The sequence below is a fragment of the Hyaena hyaena genome, unplaced genomic scaffold (assembly GCF_003009895.1).
Source record: "Hyaena hyaena isolate Hyena2069 unplaced genomic scaffold, ASM300989v1 scaffold_47, whole genome shotgun sequence".
NCBI classification, from domain to species: Eukaryota; Metazoa; Chordata; class Mammalia; order Carnivora; family Hyaenidae; genus Hyaena; species Hyaena hyaena.
Genome location: NW_024080679.1, coordinates 2516228 through 2532346, shown reverse-complemented (window position 1 = coordinate 2532346; position 16119 = coordinate 2516228). Strand labels below are relative to the sequence as shown.

Sequence of the window (16119 nt, the reverse complement as noted above, 5' to 3'; positions counted from 1 at the left end):
TTCCCAGGACTTGAGTGGCAGTAACGTGCACACCTGTGAGTCCCACAGCTCAGACACACCCAGCCAGAGAACGGCTGCCCTTCTTCATTCCTATGCGCACCCCACACTGTCATGGGGAGTCCTTGCAGAGCCTCCTTTCTGCGCGGGACTTGTGGCGTGATAAAGCCACCTGTGAGTGCATACTTAGTGCAGAAGAGGCTGCAGAGTTTGTAAGAGGCCTTGGTTATTGGCTAGCGTGTAGGTGATTGCTTTCGCTTAAGAAGGGAGTGAAAGTCAGCATAGGTGGTGTTATGTAGTATGTACCAGGTTTGAATTGGAAAATAAAGACCCTTGGGAAAATTCTGTACAGGAAGACATTTTAAAAAGGCGATGGGGCTTCAGTATGTATCAACACACGCCTGGGATTTCATTCACTAGACTATAATCCCAGACACTGGGGACCAGGACCAGTCTTGAGATCTATTGTATTTGCAGTGCCCACCACAGTGTATGTCGCATATGGGGCTGTCAGTACGTATTTTCTGAATAGTTGAAGAGAAGTAGTTGGGGACCACCAGTGGCTGTATCCTTAGCAACTGGCTGCTTCCTGCAAACATTTTCTGAACTCTTAACTGCCCCAAGGACCCTGGGTTCTCCAGGACCCATGAAGATAGTTAAAATTCCTGTCCTCAGGAAGTTTATGGCTAAGAGTGAGATTGGTGCACCTGCCTACCCATGTTCTATTCGGGAAAATGCAAGGACCCTGTCTTTGAAGGTGACGAGGGATGGGAGATGAAGCCCCTGGCGTGGCTCCTACTGGGACACAGCCCTGATCTGAATTGTTTCTTTTTCTTTTTTTTTTTTAATGTTTTAATTTATTCCTAGGAGAGAGAGAGACAGCGTGAGCAGGGGAGGGTCAGAGAGAGAGGGAATCACAGACTCTGAAACAGGCTCCAGGCTCTGAGCTGGCAGTCAGCGCAGAGCCCGACGCGGGGCTCGAACCCACGAACCGCGAGGTCATGACCCAAGAGAAAGTCGGCTGCTTAACCGACTAAGCCACCCAGGTGCCCCCATCTGAATTGTTTCAAGTGAAACAGTTGCCTAGTATGATATGGGGGTCACCTAGCTAGTAACGGAAGTAGCTCAGAAATCCTCAAGTTCACAATGATGGTGGAGACAACATTCACAGAACCAGAAGAGGTGGTGCATTTGAGATCACAACGTTCATGGGTTGTCTTGACTTCTCATAAGCTTTCCTCCTTTCCTGGGGACTAGTCATGCCCATATTTAGCTCTCAGGTTAGACTTCTCTTTTTTCCAATTCGCTCTATCTCACCAATTCTCTCAAAATTGCTTTCTGTTGAGTCTTAACATGGAATCAGGTGACCAACGTCTTCACGTACCTGCTGGTTAATGAATAAATCAGCTCTCATAACAGAAAGCTGTAGCCTAAGTGAATGGTACTGAAGAAGGGAAGTCATTGGTGAGAAATTCAGGCTTGAGGCAGACTCATGAGGGTGGGTAGCTTGGTATTTCGGGTTGTCAGTTGCATATTCCCCATTTCCTCAGAGGGCAGCCCTTCACTCCTCTGAGGTCCCTTCCATTGCAACTGGATCTATTTAATCTTAGGTGTTCCCGGGACAACTCAGAACAGAACCAGATTCCTTGGTCTCACGTGGGGACTTTGGGAATGAAGTAGAAGGCACAAAACAGCCTGAATTACTTGAAGAAGGGATGCTTGGGAGAGGACTATGCACCTCTCTGGAAAATGGGTGCAGCCCTCCAGTGCCATCTGACCTTGAGTAGGCACTGAATGGAACTTCAAGTCCAGTGGTCAGGCAACAGAGCAGAGGAAGACTCATGTGCAACCCAGTGGGTGTTGATTCTCCAAGAAAGACTAGGAAAAGAATGTTCCCTTACACCAAGCATGGATTTTATCTTTGGTAGAAGGATGCCCATGTAGCTCCAAAAGCCAATTCCCTAGGGCTACTTTTGTTTATTTGGAACAACCAAGTCACATCAGATCAAACTGATGGCTTTCATCCCACCTCACGTGAATATTTACACGTAAAGTGTGTACCAATCGGGCGAGCGGCATTGGATCTCAGCAGCCAACGGCGCCACAGACTAAGCCCTGGAAGAAAAATGTACTTGGCTCCCATCCTAGGAAGGCTGCTTGAAGGGACCTCTTTTTGAAATGTTTTCCAGCTGTTAGTTCCTTTCGGAATAATCTCAGCCTAATTCAATTTGTGGCACCTTCCTCTTCTCCAGATTTTTTTCAGAAGGCAAATTACCCACACATGGCTCTCTGTAATCACATATATGTTCTGCTGGGTTTGGCTGAGACTTTTACTGAATTGTAAATAAATGACCCCGCTGGAACACTGGAGAAGCATTCCACATTCCACGGCACGACGGCAGCCTAGAAGATATTGTGCATTCTCTCCAGAATGCTGGGGGCAAGAAGGTCGCAACCTTCTCTGAGCTGACTCAGGGTGTTTCCATCACATCATCATATTCCTGCGGGGCAGAACAGAAAGAGAGCCAGGAACGCCCATGGATTACAGTTAAAAAAACAAAAACAAAAACAAAACCCAAAAAATCCCAAACAACAAAGCTTCACTTTGGAAACAGTTCCATCCTTATATATCATCAAAACTATTTATAAAGCAAGACTCCATAGATACAAATTTCCTTCTGGTTTAATAATTCCCCCCGCCCCAGCCCCCATTCCCAGTGTGGCTGGCAGTGATGTTAGAGACGGAAGATGATAAAAAGCCACAGGAAATAGACTGGTGGAGAAATAAGAATGTGAAGCATTCAGTGGTCACCTTGCTGGAGATGGACAAGAATCGGGAGTTCCTGAGTCACCTGGGGGTGCTGGTGAAGTCCACACCACGTGGAACAGGAGCTGAATCACGCTTAACTGGATTGATGAGCTGCATGGACCTCATTCTTCCCTCCCATGTCTGGGAACCAGCCTACAAAGTATTAGCAACCTGTGCCAGGGCCAGGGCCCACAGACGGAGGGAGGCAATAGAATAGGCAAAGCCTGTGTCTGCCACCCTTCCATAGTCTCCACCACGGGCATCCCTGTCCCCATGCAGATATTTTCTTTCCCCCTCAGCTGGCCATCGACTTGACTGCTGATGGAATGTGCATGGGGAGAGAAGTTTTCTTGGACGCTATCTCAGGATGTGCCAGTTTCCAGGGAAACACTTATGTGTGTGTTATAAAAGTATCAGGCACAAAGGATTGAAGGATTTAACTGTAATAGCCTTATTTGCATTCCTGACTCTTGCGGGAGTTCTAAATTAATCTGCTTCTCTCCTGCTCCAATCAAAGTCCAGAGTGGAGTCCATTTGTCCTGTGTGACAAATGAGGATCTTTGCTAGTCAGGTGCACTTCACGGAGCAGTAGCAGTGACCTCACCTGGGAGTGTGTCCGAACGCAAATTCAGACCCCGCGTTGCCCACGCGCGCTGCATCGGAACCCTCATTTTCAGAAAGCCCTCAGATGATTCACATGCACGATAAAGTTTGAGAAGCATGGTTAAGCAGGTGGCTTTCAAACTGTGGGCTGCCTGCCATCTAGTATAAGTCATGAAATCAACTTAGTGATTGGGACCAGGATTTTAAAAAAAGAAAAAGAAATCCTATAGAGAACGTACAAGAGCACGTCACACATAGGAAGGGTAAATATGGTGAAACTTTCGTTTCAGTTGTAAGTATTAGGTCAGTGTGTAAATCCATGTGGTTTCTCCCCTCCCTCACTCCCATGGGTCATTGTCAAAAGTGTGTGGGAAGCGCTGATCTTATGGTCTGGTTGGTTGCGCTGGCCGGGTAAGCTTTGCCTTTCCATCAAGTTCACACACCAGATGGATGTCTTCAACTCATGAACTTACCCCCTCTGCAGATATACCTGAATAAAAACATGCTTTCTTACCCTTTTACCATGAAGAAATAAAGTTGTATGTGTTGATCAATGACTGTTTAATAAGGGCTCCATTGGATATATTCCTTCTAGAAAAAAACTCCTGAATGACAGCATGTTTCCTTTTATTAATATATTATTTATTATCTATATTATCCATCTATCTATCATCTATCTATCTATCTATCTATCTATCTATCTATCTATATCTATCTTATTGAGAGAGAGAAAGAAAGAGAGAGAGAGCAAGCACGTGCATGTGAGCAGGAGAGGGGGCAGACGGAGAGACACTTAAGCAGGCTCTGCACTCAGCGTAGAGCTTGAATTGGGGCTCGATCCCACAATCCTGGGATTATGATCTAAGCCAAAATCAAGAGTCAGGTAATCAATTGAGCCACCCAAGCACCCCATATTACATATTTGAGTCTTGGCTTCCACTTTTCTTTCAGCCATATCTAGCATTAAATAAAATACTTGGCAGGGGCGCCTGGGTGGCTCAGTCGGTTAAGCGTCCGACTTTGGCTCAGGTCATGATCTCGCAGTTTGTGGGTTCGAACCCTGCATCGGGCTCTGTGCTGACAGCTAGCTCAGAGCCTGGAGGCTGCTTTGGATTCTGTGTCTCCCTCTCTCTCTGACCCTCCCCTGCTCACGCTGCCTCTGTCTCTCTCTCTCAGAAATAAATTAAAAAAAATTTTTTTAATAAAAAATAAATAAAATACTTGGCAATTCTTTCATCATTCCCTTGAGAACATATCATACATATTCTGTGAAGTCACATGATTCCAACATGGCGGGAGAATGTGGGGCTGGGTGTCTGAGCTGTCTGTATCCTACAGGATTAATTTGACAGTGAATTAATGTTTGCTTTGAAATATGTCTGTGTGTATTAGGAATGTTTTAGCTTTGTGACCTCAGGCAAGCTGTTTTACCTTGCAGTATATGTACAATAGGGATAATAAAAGTACTCACTGTGTAAGGTTTTGTGAAGACAAAAATGTGTGAATTCTATCAAATTCACTATAAACAATATTGACTGGACTCCCACTGGGTACTGGGCATGGTGGGAGGTGTTTGGAATACAGTAGAGAGAAACAGAAACTTCCTACCCCTGAGGGGTTTCCAGTCTCTCAAGGAAGCAGACGGCAGACAAGCAGCAAGTTCTCACAGAGGGAGATGGTCCAGAAGCAAGGCACTCACTTCTGCAGTCTCCCTCTGGGTTTCCCCTTCTCTCGTCCTCACCCCTTCAAGAACCTCTGTGGGTCCAGAAGGAACTACGTGGTCCTGACAGACGGCCTCGAGGCTCTTCCTGGGCTGTGGCTGCCTCTCTAAGGCGTTTGCTACCACCTCTCTGCTCTGGATTTCGCTCCTGCCGCAATGACCTCATCGCTACTCTTTGAGCGTAACAGCAGGTCTGCCTCAGCGTCTCGCTCAAATCTGTGTGGATCATGCCCCCCACCCCCCAAATCTCCACATGGCTCACCTCTCCCTTCATTCAGGTCTCTGCTCACAGCCCCTTTGCTGGTGAGGGCTTTCTAGAAGATTACACCTAAAGCAGATGCTCCCACTCTCCCCCACTCTCTATTCCTCTACCCTATCTCCCTCCATCTCTCTTTGTATGTATTTTTATGTTTTAAAAAAGTTTTTTAAGTTTATTTGAGAGAGGAGAGAGAGGAGGGAGGGATGGATGGAGGGAGGGAGAGAGAGCGAGCGAGCGAGTATGTGAGTAGGGGAGGGGTTGAGAGAGAGGGAGACAATCCCAAGCAGGGATTTGATGATGTTGGGCTCAAGCTCACAAACCTCAAGATCATGACCTAAGCTGAAATCAAGAGTCGGTTGCTGACTGAGCCACCCAGGCACCCCCCATAGCTCTTTTTAACATGGACATATATCATAATGGCAATTTTATGTGTAAACTTGGCTAGGCCCCAGTACCAAGATATTTGGTCAAATGTTATCCTAGATGATCCCATGAAGGTATTTTTTTTTTTTTAAAGATGAGATTAACATGTAAATTGGTAAACTCTGCATAAAGCAGATTGTTTTCCACAATGTGGGTGGGCCTCAGCCAATCAGTTGACCACCTTACTAGGAAAACACTGACTTCCCCCAAAGAAGGAATTCAGGTAGCAAGATTGCCTTTGGATTCTAACCACAACATCAACCATCAATTCCTCCTGAGGTCACCAGCCTGCCAGCCTATCCTTCTTCCGATTTTGGACTCGCCTGCCTTTACAATCACATAAGCCAATTCTTAAGGTACTTCTCTCTGTATAAATACACACATACACTCCCCCCCCCCCCCCCCCCGTCAATATCTACCTGTCTATCTGTACACACATATGCATCCTGTTGGTTTTGTTTCTCTGGAGAACCTTCATATATATGTTTGTTTGTTTGCCTGGACTGAAAGCCATACTCCACGAGAGAAGGACTTTGTATTATCTCTATTCTATCCTTGGCCCTCAATAAATTTTTACTCAAATGGGCAAGAATTTCAGATTCAAAAAGATGTTATTAAAGGAAATAAGCAGGGTGATGAAAGCCATAGAACAGGTTGGAAATTTCCTTCTTGTTCTAGGTTGAGTGGTATTCCTCCTCACTCCCCAAAATTCATGTGTACCTTGGACCTGAGAATGAGACCTTATTTGAAAGTAGGGTCTTGCCATGTAATTAACCTGAGGTGAGATCATACTGGATTAGGGTGAGCCCTCGTCCAATAAGCAGTGTCTTTATGAGAAAAAATAGACCCGGGCACCTGGGGGGCTCAGTTGGTTAAGCATCCGACTTCAGCTCAGGTCATGATCTCACGACTTGTGAGTTCGAGTCCTGCATCGGGCTCTGTGCTGACAGCTCAGACAGAGCCTGGAGGCTGCTTCGGATTCTGTGTCTCCCTCTCTCTCTCTGCCCCTCCCCCACTCGTGCTCTGTCTCTCTCCCTCAAATATAAACAAACATTTAAAAAAATGATAAAAAAAAAAGAAAATAGAGACGCAGAACACACAGAAAGGAGAGTATCACGTGAAGGCAGGCCAGCAGGTGTCTGAGGCATTAACACCAAGGACTGTGGGCCACCACCAGCAGAGAGAGGCATGGATGGCTTCTGTTGCAAAGCCTCCAGAAGATACTGAGCCTGCTGGCGCCTCTCAGATGCCCAGCCTCCCAAACTGTAAGAAACTGGTGCTGCTCTGCTTCGACAGCCTGAGGAAGTGAAGACACCCCAGCCTCACATCTCTACCAGTTTCCCAGAACCTCGCAATTCAACTGCAGCTGCCCCCACACGTCCTCAGGGTTGCCGTCCCCTGCACCCGCCCCCCACCTGCTGAGTGCAGCCCATGATCATGACGTGAGCTCCAGTCAGATGCTTAACTGACTGAGCCACCCAGGCGCAGGCTGGAGATACACACGGTGAGTCGCCCAGATTTCCACGGACGGTTATTTCACCCAGAGGACTCGGGAAGTTTTTCTCTGCTGGGGCCAGAGGCCTTGTGTGGCCGCGGTGTGGGTGGTGCTGGGTGCTGGGTGTGCTTGGGTTGGAGGGGCCGGGATCGCTCCTGCTGGCACAAGCTGGGATTGGCTCTCGAAGCATTCTTCCTTCCCAGCACTTATCACAGTTTGTAATTGCATATTTTTGTGACTAATTGATTTTGCCTGGGAGGATCCTGGTCTGTCCTGCTAAGAGTCCCCAGGAGGAAGGGGATTAGGACTCTGCTGCTCACTGTGGTGTCTGCAGTGCATAGCAGTGTGCAGCTTACAACAGGCATTCGGTGAATATTTGTGGAAGGAAAATGAGATGTATAAATACAGGTCAACTTCAGGGTGTTAAAGGCACCCTGTGAAAGAGTGCTTAAAATCTCTTAGAGGTACTCTCCTCTTTTTATTGAACTCTACCTCCCCTATGGCCTAATTGATGACAATTCCCTTTTTCTCGTCTTCACATAGGGGACGACTTCATCTATCAACTCATGAGGCTCCCTGCCTGTCACGACTTTATTTTTTTTTTAGGTAGTCAACTTTTCCCCCTCCTCCAAAGGCAGCCCTATTTGGAACTCTCATCCAGAATCAGTTGAAAAAGGAGTTGATCGCAGTGGAATGGGCATAGGGGGTGGGGCCCTCACAGGCCTCCCCTTTGTGAACTCCTAAGGCCTCTCCAACTGTCCCCAGAAACTTCTGGTTTGAAAAGCCCACCCTTGGGTGGGGGTGTCCTAGAGACCTCCCCAGCTGGAGACATGGGCCCTAGAGGCTCAGATTCAGTGGAATCTGGGCCTTCAGACCTTGACTCAGACTTGATGTTCCATCCACACTCAGACCCCAGGAGGTGGCCTGCACACAATGCAGGTTCCCGCTCTTGGGAGAAATGTCTCGATCTCCTTGTATGCATCCTGTAGAAAGATGGCTCAGTTCCACAAGACCGGGAGTCAGTACAAAACACAGCACAACCACGTAAGAAAAATATCTTTGTTATTAAGCATATATAATCTTATCAAAAGTACTTCATAGTATCACATCCGTAAGTGTTCCAATACTAGCTCAGTTGTTATATGGACCTGTTATAAATAATGAACTTGACTACTGAAGTACAGGACTACTCACTAGGAAATAAAAAACTGTCGTGACACACATTAAATCCCCAGGGCACATGCTTCGGGATCTAATAAAGAATGCTCTTGTCTCAGGGGAGGGGGGGATGTGTGAAAGAGTCTTTCCTTCTTCTCTGATTCCCCTCAAGCAGTAATATTTTTTGAAGGAGCATGTGAAGTCCAAGATTTTATGCTTTAACAATTACAGTCACGGGTATTTTTTTGTTTTGTTTTGTTTTTGGTGAATGGAAAATTATTTTTTGATTTGTTGTGAAATACACACACTGACCGTGCCAGGAAACATTTCATCTATTTCCCTGAATTCATTATTAATAACTTGAGATGGCTCTATTCTATTAGTTGTCTGGCCTGGATTCCTACAAATAAATTTCCTTTTCAGGAAGGTCATTGGAAAGATGTTGAGGTTGCACAATGAGGCGGCTGTGTCTCTGTGACAGGCCGGAGTTGGTGGAGAGGGGGAAGGGTGGTGACCCCCAAAATATGGTGAGGGATTTGCTCTCAGCCCAAGTCGATGCCTGGCACCTAGTTACAGAGAATATCTTCTTCCCCTGCCTGCCTGGAAAAAGCGATCCACAAGGAAATAGTAGTTGTAAATCCTGGAAAGGGAGCATGACCGGAGTGCCCTTCCTCTGGTATCTGGTGGGGTAAGACCCCTCCCCCGTGCCAATGTGCATTTATCATTTACCCGTTTGGCTACGGAACCACTTGTCTGAGTTTATACACTAGAAATGACTTCAGTTGGCCCATTCACTCTGTGGCAGGTGTTGGAATTAACACAGGACACAGAAGACAGTATGGTACTTGTATCTCTATGCTCTTTGGCATAGTAAGACTTCTAATTTCTCCTTCTGGAATTGGGAAGGGAGAAGGATCTTCCTAAACTAAAACAGTGCCCTCTGTGCACTATTTTCAAAGGCATTATTTTTATTCCCACTGCTTCCCCAAAAGAAAAGCAATTATTAGGTCCTTTTCTAAGTTCTCATCATCAGCGTGCAAAAAGTGAAAATATGTCTGCTAAAGGGCTGAGGAAGTGTACCAAGATCTTTTCCCCCCACAAAACATGGAGCGGCTCAGCAAAACTGTAGCAAATTTTATCCCCCGTTAGGTTTTGAGAAGCCCTCTTTAGATAGTGAGCTTTGGTTTTCTATCCATAACTAAAAGATACACTAGGATTAACAGTGCACTCTTATGCCTTATCTTTGGAAAGTATAATTTGGACCTATGGACGACTTACTTAGTCCTGGGGAGCAGTCCATGCTTTTGAAAATCTGCGGATAAACAATTATTTTATAAACTGATCTGATCTAGCAGACAGATGATACAAACAGGTTATTGTGTGTTTCGCTACAGAATATTGCCTAGAATAGTCTCATGATCCGAGATTTTACTTCCTTCAGTTCATTTTTAAAAATGTATTATCCTAGCCTCCGGTCAAACATACACTTGGGTTGTATATTATGAATATTTGACAATAAGAGAGACATTTATATTCCTAAACACAAATCCTCATAAAACAAAAATCAAAGAGGGACCTAATCATTTCTCAGAGAGCCTATGCATAATTCTTCAGCATCCATCCATCCACACCCCTTAAATATTGTGTTCTGTGAGCCGGCAACGTTAAATGCGTTCCAGATGAGAATCAACGGCTGTTCAGTTCAGCTCTTAGTAAACGTGAGGTCGGCGAGGACTTCTGCTATGAAGATGGGACCCTGGAGAGACTGGAGAGCGAGGGAAAATGCCAGAGAAGGAGCACTGAGACTGTGTTTGTCTGTCGCTGGAACTTTCTGATGGACCGTCACTAGGGATTCTGCAGGAGGAAGAAACAGTGGAGTCGAGGGTCTGTGGAAACTCCAGCCACCAGCTGACTGGCCAGAATCCCAGGGTTTTAACTTGATGGCAACGGGGAAGGAAGGCTGTTGTCACTTGAGATTTGCACACAGAAGCCCTTCCTATCGTTCTGGACGAAGAAGATTGAAAGAAGCTACACAAACACCAACAGTGGCTTTTAAAGAAGCTGTCCCGGGACGACAGTTACATGATGGGGCGACCAGGAGATGGAATAAGTAAACACACAGGTCCCACAAATACAGGGACAAATCGCAGGGTGGGGAACAGGAATCCCAGCATGAGCAGGCGTGAGTGTGACAATGATCATCCGTGAGGCTCCACACAGGGGTGAAGGGCCCCGAACAGGCGGCTGCCTTTACGCACGGCAGGTACGAACGCGGACTCGGGAAAAGCTGTGCGCTCCCCATCGGAACCAAGACAGTCCCCCAGGACACCCCAAAACAGCCGATGCTCCTCGTCTCTCCAGCATTACTCTTGCTTCTGTTCCTATGGAACCAGAGGACGCCTTTTTTTGGAAACCGCCTCCCTCTGGGACCCGCAGGTGTACGAACAAACACAGACTCAATGGCGGGTCTGAGAATACACCGCTTTCCCAACTGCTTCCCACACTTGCTGAGGAAGGCGGGGGATCAAGAAGGCCTGTGAGAACTGGAACTTGGACTACGTTATGGAAAATGAAGGAAAAATGGGAATAGCGCGAAGGAAATTTCTGCCAAACAAGAGAAACTTCTTATTTCCCTCTGCATCCAAGAGAACGTCCAACAGTGTATCAGTCTGCGCGGAAGGCTTTGCTGGCGCCAGACAAGGACTTCCGATCCCCAAGGCCGGCAAATTCACTTGCCCGTGCAGAGTCAGTGGGGTCCCTGCCTCAGGCTCTCCTCCTCCCTCCCCAACAACCCAAGCGAGCCACCTCCCTGCAGCACACCGATCCAACAAGGATCATGGCATAATGGCACCTTCTGGGCACCCAGTCAGAGCCAGGCCAGATTTAACAATCTGTGATTTACTGAGCAAGCCCGCTCATTTGATCAAGTAGCTTTCCAATGTCCCAGCAAAGCTGTTGTTCTAATGGGAATGAGGACACTGCATTTGTTTACTTTGTTTCTAGAAGACGATTTACTCCTACTGCTACAGTAACCATTCTTCTCTGAACAGGAAACTTACGGATCCTCAGGGCACGAACCCTTAATGGTCATATTTGAATTTAGAATGTGGCAACTTATAGGACAGTAAACACAGGACTATAATTTTTCTCCATTTTCCCTAATATCCACTCCTTAATTCCCTCCTTTTATTAAAATAGGGAAATGAGGTTGGACAAGAGGAAAGAATATTTAAAATATATTAGATGTAGACTGACAAGCGAAAAGAATTATCTGCCAAGGTAAATATACACTGTCTTCCCCTTTTAACTGAAGAAGCCTAATTTTGATACTAATTGTTGATTTTGGACACATGTCTATATATTTTAATAAGTAACCTCATATTTTCTCAGAACTTACCTTGCCACTTTTTCCTTTTGGATATTCTGCTAAACTTTAAGATTCTGTGAGAGTACTTAACTCAGAAACCCAGAAATTCCTCAATATGAAGGAGTTAAAAGGAAAGTTCCAATGTATGCTTCCCCCCCTCCCCCCGCCCCCCAACTGGCTCTTGGAAGGAAGCATGTAAATTAGCGACTTACTCCTGTGAGAACAGTATTTTGAAGAGGAGGAAGGAAGAGGCAGGAAAAAAGTTAAAGAAATTAAAAATGTATCTTCTCTAAGTCTCCAGTGGGTTTTTTTTCTGTATGTGATTTAACTGCGGGTGAAAACACTCTTTTCTCCTCCTTTGGCGTGAAGATGTTAGGATGTGCTAAGGGTAAAAGTCTTTGCTGGGTCCCAAGTCTTTTGTCTCAGTTCTTTTTGGGTCCTCGTCTCCAGAGCCGAAGTCCATGGTTTCCGGGTAGCTGGAAAATTCCTGAGGTAAAGGGAACTCCTCCGTTGAAGAGTGCGTCCGGTGTCCAAACACCTTCTCCTGCAGCTCAGCGATGTCATTGCGGATGTCGGCCAGCATTAGTAGCAGGAAGTCGAAAGAACCAGGTGGGCCCTGTGCACAGGGGAGGAATCAAAGCCAGAAGACCACAGACTCAGTCCTGTGCAAAGGCCATGGCTTCCGTGGGCCATGATTTGCTACCTCCGCCCCCATTCCCACGCCTGCTTGGTGGCAACTATTTAGCAGATGACTCTGTGTCCCAAATGGAGTAAACGTAACAGTTACTACGGTAGCTGGGTATGGGACGTTCTTAAGATTGTCTTCTAATCTCTTCATCTCCCCCATGAGCTGTGGCAACACATTCATGTCCGCTCTCTCCTAACTCTCGGCTACCTCAGATCTCGTAGAGCGAAGGAATAAAAGAACCCTCCTGTGTTACTTTCCAAAGAAAACTGGGAGATACTTATGAAGGGGTAGAGCAGTGGTTCAGAGGCTGGGGTTCTGCTGGGTTTGAATCTCAGCTCTGTTGCTCACTAGCTGGTCTTGGGCAGGTTATTCAGTTTCTTTGGGTTTTCAGCTCCCTATCTGTGGAATAGGGATAATAATAATCCCAATGTCATAGGTTTCATAGGGTTCATAAGTGAGGATTTAAATGAGTTAATATATGGAAAGAGCTTAGAGCATCACAAATGCTCAGAATGTTATCTTTAAAAAAATGAGATTGTTAGAACGTTTATAAGGATCCTTGACCATAATGCCACCTGATTGAAGCTGAAAGTAGGCTTTAAAGGCACCCATCCCCCACCGATCAGGAAGGGTCCAAGGACTTCCTTTTTTTTCTATTGCTTGGACTTTTGTCGCTGTATAGTATTTATAAGGCCTTACTTTCTACATAGTGCTGTGTGAGGCATAGCAAAATAATGTGTGAATAAGCAAGGTCTGGGCTTGTTAGTGGCCTGCGGTCAAATCTTTATCCCCGCCCGCCCCCCACCTCTGCTGCCAGAGCTAGCAGAAACAGCAACTTTATCTGCAAAGCATTTAGTGAAGGAGGATATTTTGATATTGACCGATGCTCACTCTAAGAGTGGCAGTGCACAGGGGAGGGGAGTGGAGGGGCTTCCGGGGGTGCTAAGGATGGCCAGGATGGGACATCCTGGAAGGGATGGGAACCCAGACCTCCTATATCCAAAGCCAAGGCTGTCTTTCTTCAGAAATGTCGCTGATCTTTTCAAAAGCACTGGAGTTTTCTGTCCTGTGGCTACTGCTGATTTTCATTTTTAATTTCCCAGACGCCACACATATACTAAGCTAATTCACTCTCAAGAGTTCCTCAGCAGCCCTACACATATCTCTGTACTTTTCTGGGAAGGGATGGTCCTCTGATCTGCTAGAGTTGCAGCAGAGGCTAAACTCTTATGTGTTCAGAGTGACGACGACACAATCAGATGTTTTAGAACATGCTTGGAAATAGAGTCATGGCATACTGGTTGTTGTTTTTTTTTTTAACCTTAAAAGAAGACCTTCCAGATAAACATTAGCCATGATAAAAGACTAAAGCAGACAACAAGGTTCAAAAATAAATCCCAACGAGCTGTTCAAAGTCCTCCATGATTCCCCCCCCAACCTCAGAGTTCTGTTTGGGTAGGTGGAGTAATGGCTGGGAGGGGCTGGCTTTGGCTGGTAAGACCAACTTAGAGGCTCATTACAGCTATATCCCTGAGGACACTCCCCTTGGGGGGAATGGGACAGACAGTGTTACTTACTGGTGACCCTCTGGGTCCGGGTGCTCCTCTCTCTCCCTGCAAGCAAGAAGGTCAGATTAGCTTTGTGGCCAAAGACCATGTGGATGCCACCACCACTGGTCTCCATTTAGACCTGCACAATGGCCGTCGCCCTGCACAAATGACAAGTATCCCCTATCAGAGACGAATGGAACCTTGAAGCTTGACTCACAGGACCACTCATTTGAACGGACCTGCTTGGGTCAAGTGTCTCTGGTTCTGGGGGCGCCTGGGTGGCTCAGTCGGTTGAGTGTCAGACTTCGGCTCAGGTCATGATCTCGCAGTTTGGCGGTTGGAGCCCCGCATCGGGCTCTGTGCTGACAGCTCGGAGCCTGGAGCCTATTTCAGATTCTGTGTCTCCCTCTCTGTCTGACCCTCCCCTGGTCACACTCTGTCTCTGTCTCAAAAATAAAGTATAAGAAAAAACTTAAAAGAAAAGTATCTCTGGTTTTGATTTCCCCCGGGGCCGTGTATTTCCAAACCAGATCCGACATGAGGGACGCTTTTACTTCCAGGCAGCGTGTCCAAAAACTTAGAAACTTGCTAAAGTAACGCACGCTGACTTACTTGCGAGGCAGGCGGCAGGCAGCTTCTGAAGAGAACCCACCCACTTGCACAGAATGCAGCTTTTTCTGTTCTTGACTTGAACGTGTCAAAGGAATGGGGGACGCACCACACAGCTCCCCAAAGGAACACTGGCTAAAGAGTAAGACATGTGCCACTATGGCAACCCGGCAGCTTGTTTAAAATTTATAGGGGTAATCTTTCTTTTTTATTAAAATTTTTTTAATGTTTATTTTTGAGAGGCAGAGAGAGAGGGAGACACAGACTCTGAAGCAGGCTCCAGGCTCTAGAGCTGGCAGCATAAAGCCTGACGTGGGGCTTGAACTCGTGAACTGCGAGATCGTGACCTGAGCCGGAGTCAGATGCTTAACCGACTGAGCCGCCCAGGAGCCCCGGGGTCATCTTTCTTAAGGGTGATTTTGGTTGTTGTTTTTATTACCACAGTTGTTTGCTTTTTAGATTTCCTATCCAGCTTGGGGGGAAGATGTGTCTCAATTTTGCTACACGCAGAATGGGGACAATAAACGGTGCTTGAGCTTTACTTAATGTCTGTCCAGTAGGCTAAAGATGGGAAACCTTGTAAGGACCACTCATCAGACTTACCTTAGAGCCATCTCTTCCTGGTGCACCTGGAGGACCCTACAAGACACAGGGAACTAGTTGAACAGGAGGGAAAAAGCCCAGGACAAGAACACGCTTTCCCCGGCAGCAGTAAATGATGTCTGAGAAAATACTGACCACAGGGCCCCTCCGGCCTTGCTTGATGTGGGACAGATCAGGAGACGGTCCCATGGGTCCCATGGAGCCCCGTGGGCCGGGCTGCCCAGGAGGGCCTGGCATACCGGGGAAGCCTGGGCTCCCCTTCGGTCCTGGTGAGCCTGTAATCAGAGAACACTTCATTAGCTCCATATCCCAGAAGAGGACAAGGGCTCCGGCCGACAGGAGGGTCTGGGATTACAGCCACTTCTCTTTGCGATCTGCTCTGTGCCTTCTGACATCTCCACTAAGATGCTCTATAGGCATTTTAAACTCAACACGATCAGAATTCTCAATCCTTATATAATCGTTGTAGACCACATTTCTCTAAGAACATCTCAACACCCCTTCTCTGTAAGAGAATTAACAGGCTACGTCACTGTGTACCATCATAGTATGTAATGTACATGTATATATTAGATACAGATATATACGTTGGGTATATATCAAATATAGATGTATATAACTGTATCCATATATACAAATACACGACATGTATATTCCATGCAGGTGTATGTAGTTGTTTATGGATACTATTATCCTCTGAATATCCTAACATTGAAAACTTGGGAGAGTTTTGGCATCTGTAAACAGGAAGAAGTAAAGCCTGGGCCACCATTCTCCCACTGGCACAACTGACCAGAGCTGTATGTGGGGGCTGCCTCTTTAAGTGGGGCTCAGCCCT

The 16119-nt window shown here is 46.5% G+C and overlaps 1 protein-coding gene across 1 annotated transcript in view; it reads right to left on the bottom strand.

Moving 5' to 3' along the window:
• Nucleotides 1–12126: 12126 nt before the first annotated feature.
• The window catches only part of CCBE1 (collagen and calcium binding EGF domains 1), a 235260-nt gene continuing 231267 nt past the window's right edge, over nucleotides 12127–16119 (bottom strand). Inside the window, exons 8-11 of the mRNA XM_039230539.1 lie at nucleotides 15417–15556; nucleotides 15282–15317; nucleotides 14097–14132; nucleotides 12127–12447 (exon numbers count right to left, since the gene is read on the bottom strand). Of these exons, the coding sequence (XP_039086470.1) occupies nucleotides 12214–12447; nucleotides 14097–14132; nucleotides 15282–15317; nucleotides 15417–15556 (446 nt within the window). The 3' untranslated portion in view covers nucleotides 12127–12213. The remainder of the gene's footprint in view (nucleotides 12448–14096; nucleotides 14133–15281; nucleotides 15318–15416; nucleotides 15557–16119) is intronic.